Raw genomic sequence first — 6817 nt, 5'->3', positions numbered from 1 at the left:
TAAATATGTTCTGCTAGGTGACATAAGAAAAGCCTTTCTTATGATCAGACTCAAATCTGATGAAGATAAAAATAGATTTTGTTTTTTTGTGAAAGATGAAAACAAGTTGATTTGTTATCGTTATTGCACATTGATATTTGGCTTCAATGCAAGCCCTTTTATATTAAATTGTGTCCTGCAGCATCACGTGAGTAACTTTCCAAATGACACATGTACTAAGATGTTGAAAAGTCGAGTTTATGTTGACAACCTATGTATGACAAGCAATTTTTCGGAGGAGATAATCAGCCTTTATGAAAATGCAGTACCTGGACTGCAAAAGGGAAATTTCCCGCTGACGTCGTGTGATTCCAATTATAGAGACCTACGAGAAATCATAATTGAGGATGGTAGTATTGTGCGACATAACTGTGAGTATGAAAAGATTCTTGGGTATAAATACCACCCTGAATCAGATACTATCAACATCTCTCACACTTCAATTCAGGAAAATATACTCTCTAAAATGGATATTTTGGTACAGACAGCATAAATATTTGATCCTTTATCACTCTGTTCTCCTGTAACAGTTAAAGCGAAAATCCTTCTCAGAAAATTATGGTTGCTCAAATTGAGTTGGGATCAAAAGGTACCAACAGACATAATGACAATCTGGTCAAATTTAGCTGAGGATCTCTCTGGTTTGAGGAATCTGTCCTTCTCATGAGAGGCTGTAGACAGTGATGGTCTACTGAAGTTGTATATCTTCTGTGATGCTTCATCACAGGCATATGAGTTTGTTATTTATGGGGTGCAAAATGGGAAATCCCATATAATATTTTCTGAAGTGAAAGTAGCACCAATGAAAGCAAACACTTTGCCAATGATGGAGTTGCTTGCTGTATACATTGCATTCAAAGCATTGATCATGTTGCTGAGAACATACTCTAATATCAAAATTGAGAGCATTATTGTTTTTGTGAATCTGCATGCCGTTTTGTCATGGTTTCACTCAGACAATGTGAAGGCAAGAAGCCTATATACCAGGAATAGAATAAGAGACATTCATGGTATGAAAGAGAATTTTACCAAAGAATTTGCAGTGGACATTCACTACAAATATGTCCCCTCTGCGGAAAACCCGGCAGATCTGCTTTCTCGTGGTGTCAGCCTGGAAAAATTTAAAGTGAAACTGGACTTATGGACATATAGACCTGCATGGATAGTTCAGGAACCAGAGAATTGGCCTACAAGTACCTTGAGCTGCCTGAGTCCGGAAAACCAGCGGCATGTGGGAAATGTTTTTCATAGTACAATAGGTGGAACTATTTGTAAACCACTAATTCTCTTTGACAGCTTTTCGAGTTTGGATAAGTTATGCCGTGCTACTGCCTTCGTATTCAAATTTGTGAATAAATGTAAACGAGTGAAGAAGCAGTCTAATTCAAAACAGATTGCCAAAGTTTACTTGATTAAAATGATGCAATCACAAGCCTTTGATGTCGAGCTTGCTTATCTGAAGGTCCCCCTTGATAAGAAGATTCCCTCGCTGGTAAAGAATCTTAACATCTTTCTCGACTCCGACGGGATCTTAAGAGTGGATGGTAGAATTTCCAATTCAAGGCATGCCTATAATTTGATCTTTCCAATTTTGATTGCCAAACAACATCTACTAATGAAATTAATAATTTTGGATAGCCATCATCGGTGCAGACATTTGGGCATAGGCACGACAATAACAAAATTAAGGTTGTCTTGATATTGGATTCCCCAAGCAAGGCAGTCGGTGAAGTATGTAATCTCAAGCTGCTATACCTGTAAAGAATTCAACAGCTTGGCTTTTAAATACCCCAAGTTAACAAACCTGCTGAAACACAGAGTTAGGCTAATGAATCCCTTTCAACATACCGGTATTGATTACACGGGTCACATCTGGGAACAAGGAAAGTCTACAAAAATATATCTGTTGATTTTTCACATGTATGAATGTGAGCGCTTTCATTCTTGCATTAATTCATTTTTCTAATATTTATGGAGTACCCACTCATATATACAGTGATAATGCACGTTGCTGCTTTAGGTGGCGACGTAATTAAACATCACATCAACAACAATGAATTCAATAATGCATTTACCAGCTCTGCTATCATGCACATAACAATACCTCTTTACTCCCCTTGGATTGGTAGTACGTGGGAGAGAATAATCAGGGTAATAAAATCATGCTTGTTTAAAACATTAGGTCGATCCAAAATCGGTTATTTTACACTCTTAGCCCTTCTATCAGACGTCCAAAGGGCAGTGAACTCCAGGCCTCTGACCTACAGATGTTCTACTGATGTTGAGTTACTCCCTTTAACACCCAACTGTTTTATTCATCCTAACATAAACTATGAACATTCCTTTCATCCTAACATAAACTCTTAACTTTCCTTTAAAGCTAACAACCCCAGTTTAGTTGACACAGAACCAGTCACAAGATCTCTACTTGTAAGTACCTTGGAAAACAGAGAAGAATTGACTTCTAAATTCAAAGACCTGTGGCATGAGGAATATCTGCTGAGTTTCAGGGAAAATTACAAGGATTTGCATGAAATTGAGTTCCACAGTAAAATCAAGGTAAATGGTGTGATTCTTATAAAGAATCCTGCCAGGCCTAGACCTTTCTGGAAACTGGGCAGAGTTACTGAACTGTTTAGTTGGAGTGATGGCAAAGTTCATTCTTCTCGAATAAAAAGAGGTGATGGTGCAGTGGAAATACATAGCCTCAAGCATTTGTTTCCATTAGAGTTGTCTTTAACTCATAACTATTTATATTATTCCTTAATTGGAATTCATTTTTTTTTTAATTTTTTTTGAGATGAGCATTATATATATTAATTTTATTTTTTATTTCGGACTATTATTCTCATCTTTATTAGTTGTTTTTTTTTTCATCTTTTTTTTTACACAGTGATCACCACTTATCAAGGCCCGGAAGCCAGTCAGGGATAAGGGTTATTGCAAGTACATTACGTTAGTGTGGAGATTTGATGAAGTGTTTACTTAAGGGGGCGGTTCATTAGGAATTTGTTAACATTGGACTTGAAGACATCCAAGTTGTAGTCCGGTGGGACTTTTATTGATTTGTTTATTCACAACGTTTCGGCCAACTATTCCTCTGGCCTTCGTCAGGTGGTAACCGCGACGGATAGGAACTTCGAATCTCCTAACTGCATTCTCAGCCATCGCTGCCATCCATAGTTGTTGTCGTCTCACCACATTTTTGGCCAAGTAAACCTCTGGCACGCTTTGGGTGGGATTGAAACCGCTATCTTCAGACAATGTTCATCTGGAACTGTAGAGATTCAACGTCTCTATCAACTGCGCCTGTGGCCCTTCGATAGCGGTTTCAATCCCACCCAAAGCGTGCCAGAGGTTTACTTGGCCAAAAATGTGGTGAGAACACAACAACTACGGGTGGCAGTGATTGCTGAGAATGCAGTTAGGAGATTTGAAGTTCCTATCCGTCGCGGTTACCACCTGACGAAGGCCAGAGGAATAGTTGGCCGAAACGTTGTGAATAAACACACCAATAAAAGATGAAAAACAACAACTAATAAAGATGAGAATAATAGTCTGAAATAAAAAAAAAATTAATAAATAAAATTAATAACTATTTTCCTGACACTCCAGCTGAAGAGGAATCCGATGAAAGCGCACTCTCTTCTATTGAAGTTTGTAAGAATCCTAATATGGGACCAGCAGATGTTCAGAAGAATTTCTCACTTACAAGAGAATCAAGAAACCAACGTCTAATCCAGAATATATGTACTATTAAAAACAAAAATCCGTATTAAAACTATATATATACATTCTTGTAATCAAGCCATAATAATGCCTGAGAGAAAAACAATTTTTTATTAAAAACTATATACATTCTTGTAATCGGGCCATAATAATGCCTGGAATTTTATTTAAGCAAGTAACTAGCTCTTGTTAAGCATTTATGTTTAAATATTAAGTCCTAAAGGAACGTGCAACGAATTCATTCATCGCATTTTTGTTGTTGTTGGAAGAATATAAAAAAAATAGAGTTACTTCCCTTTTCATCTTATTTCCCTTTCCTTACAATTTAAATAAGGCCCTGTCTCATTGGCCAAAGGTGCCGCTCATCGACCAATCACGGCAACCCATTTATTAAGCTAGAGTAGAGACTCCCTTTAAACGCCCTCTTTCGTACGAACATCAGTGGAGAAAAGACGTTTTATTCCATCTCTCTACTTCTTAACTTGGAAGGAGCCGTCAAACTCAAGACGTTAAAATAACTTTTTTTTTGGACTTCTTAAAAAGCCGCAAACACAATTGTTTTGCAGTCTACATATTTTACGTTTGTATTTTACGTTTGTGTTAAATACACTTTTTATTGTTTTCCGACTTGTATTTTTTGTGTTTCTTTTCGTGTGAGTCCAAAGTGTCGGGTCGAAACACAACATTTAACATAAATAATAAATCGCATTTTTTTAAATAAAAATTACAATTTAGAACCGCCAATTTAGGTACGGGCAATAATGGACGAATAAAGATAGGTGGGCCTAGTTTTGAAAGCCGATTTATTATAATTTTTTTCTAGGTTTCCGACTACTTTTTGATTGTATTTGAAAGATTAGAGTGGAAAGTTAATTTCTAAAACGAAAAATTATTGGTACCTGTGAAAAAAAAGTTGGGAAAAATGTTTTCACGACGAACTAAACAATTCAGCTAAATTTTGAAGTTAAATAAATTCATTGTAAAAATCCTTTAAAAGATAAATATTAGAGTTCTGAGTCTATTTCAAAGATTATTAGTAAAGTCCTAAGATATTGAATTAAATAAAAAAAAACTCTTTGTTTGTACAAAAGAAATAGCTTAATTAGCCTAAAATGCGAGGGATTCTGCCATGCGCAAAATCGCAACAAACAGAAGTTTTGTAAACAGGGATTATATGGAAGCCCAAAATTTCAGCCAGTCGGAAGACTGGTTTAAAATGACGTCATGTAATTAAAAGTAGGCAGAGGGTGCTAGTTTTCTTTTTTCTCCCAAACGTGCATCCGTACATTTCTATCCTGAACTTTTGTATAGTTTTTACCATTTTTTAATTTAATTATTTTTCTATGTTCTTGTTTTTAAAATATTTTTTCATTTGTTCAAGATTATACAAAAATTAAGTTACGCTGAAAGTTTCACATTCATACAAGCAGGGAAAATATTAAAATCTTACATATAAAAATTATGTGAGCATATAATTTTTTTTTAAAATGTGGAAATATTTTTGCTATTATAATTTTTTGTGTGAAAGTATTAAATAAACAATGCTTAATTCCGTGATAATATCGGTAGTTCGAGAAATTATTTTTTCTTCGAGTTATATCGCATTCATTAATATCAACTTTAGGGTTTTTTTCGTAATGTTCCTGTAATTTTTTTTTAAATTGTTATAATTTACGCTGCTTTATTTTTATTAAAAAAAAAAGCAAAAATAAATTCATTCATTTTTTATACTACAGAAAACCATAATTTTAGTAAAGATATTTTTTGTTTAAAGAAAATAATCAATTGCCACTAATATTTAAATAAAAATTATGGGTTTAATATATTCCGTGATCATTATTTTATAAATAAAAAAGCATTAAAAACTATGTAAGACGAAAAAAAATGAATCGCATTTAAAAAAAAAAAACTTTCTTATTTGAAAGATTCCTACGTGATGTGATAAGACACTTCACTCCGTCCGTTTGCACGCGAACGTATCAATGTAAGAAAAGGCGGTAAAATGGCACAAAATAGTCCCAAGGTTTAGGTGTTCATACCATGCAAACAGTAAGTTTGCGGCGGGTTTAATTATCATATTCGTTGTCAGCGACCCTAAATACCCCTAAAAGAAAAATTAGAGTGGTCGGTGTTCTGTTTTAGCGTAAAATAACATTTCAGGTGTATCAGAATTTGAGGGGGGGGATTTTTGACACCCCTAACACAAAACTACAAATAAAATTAAAAAAACTCGTAATTTCTCTTCTTAAAGTGGGTTGTTTATTTTCTTTATGGAATATACTTCCAAAATAAACTATTAAATTTGTTTAAAAATAATCGAAATATTATTTTTTTTATTAAAAAAAAAACAGTGTTTACAAAGTGCCGGCGCGCGTTCATGAAGCCATTTTTTATGTATAAAATCAATTGAACTTCACGAGTTAAATTTTTTTCAATTTTTAAACTTAAAAAAATCTATCATAATTTTTATATTGGCTCAATTTTTACGATATTTTCAGGTTCAATGTGAAATGTTATGCTCTTTCCAATAAACCAAATATAATATTCTAGACAAACGCTTTTTTTAATTCACCCCCAATTTTGAAATGTCTATTAAAATTTAAATAATTAATTTACTCACCAAAGTTTTATATATCACATACTGAAGATAAAAGATCAATAAAAAAATATTCTAATTTAAAACAAAAAAGTGTTTTTTGGAAATTTACCTGTAAAGTTTAAAGTGAAAAACTTTTTTTTTAAACCACGTTGATTTTTTATTTTTTTAGTGAAAGCTCGTTGTGCTTAGATTGTCAGGTAAATATCGGACGCTGACGACATTTTTTTCTATTTCATTCAATGTTTTCTTTTTTTAGATATTTTTTTAAAATTCACTCGATAAAGAGAAAATAAAATATACTAATCAAAAACTCGTGTATTTTATTAAGAGAATAAAAAATCGGTATAGTGTTTTTTTTTTCTCTCTATCTCTCTCTTAAGGCAAAAACTAATAAGTGAATGTGTTCATTTTGGAACTAAGGTGAACCAAAAATACTAATTTTGGTTTACA

At 33.4% G+C, this 6817-nt stretch overlaps 1 protein-coding gene across 1 annotated transcript; it reads left to right on the top strand.

Moving 5' to 3' along the window:
* Positions 1 to 841: 841 nt before the first annotated feature.
* LOC145240369 (uncharacterized) lies at positions 842 to 6556 on the top strand. Its single transcript, XM_080103949.1, has 3 exons — positions 842 to 1583; positions 2420 to 2587; positions 6537 to 6556. The coding sequence occupies exons 1-3, from the start codon at positions 842 to 844 to the stop codon at positions 6554 to 6556; spliced, it is 930 nt and encodes a 309-aa protein (XP_079960075.1).
* The last annotated feature ends 261 nt before the right edge of the window (positions 6557 to 6817 follow it).

This window comes from Euprymna scolopes, chromosome 19, assembly GCF_053919585.1.
Source record: "Euprymna scolopes isolate OS-2025 chromosome 19, ASM5391958v1, whole genome shotgun sequence".
In the NCBI taxonomy this organism is placed as follows: domain Eukaryota; kingdom Metazoa; phylum Mollusca; class Cephalopoda; order Sepiida; family Sepiolidae; genus Euprymna; species Euprymna scolopes.
Note: the sequence above shows the minus strand (reverse complement) of the source record. Positions and strands in the feature narration are given on the sequence as shown.

Bases quoted from the DNA above. Each gene is read 5' to 3' on its own strand.
- LOC145240369 (XM_080103949.1), top strand. From the start codon at position 842: ATGAAAGCAAACACTTTGCCAATGATGGAGTTGCTTGCTGTATACATT. The intron at 1,584-2,419 runs GTAGAATTTCCA...TTTCCTTTAAAG, and splicing joins CGGGATCTTAAGAGTGGATG to CTAACAACCCCAGTTTAGTT. The intron at 2,588-6,536 runs GTAAAATCAAGG...TTATTTTTTTAG, and splicing joins GCATGAAATTGAGTTCCACA to TGAAAGCTCGTTGTGCTTAG.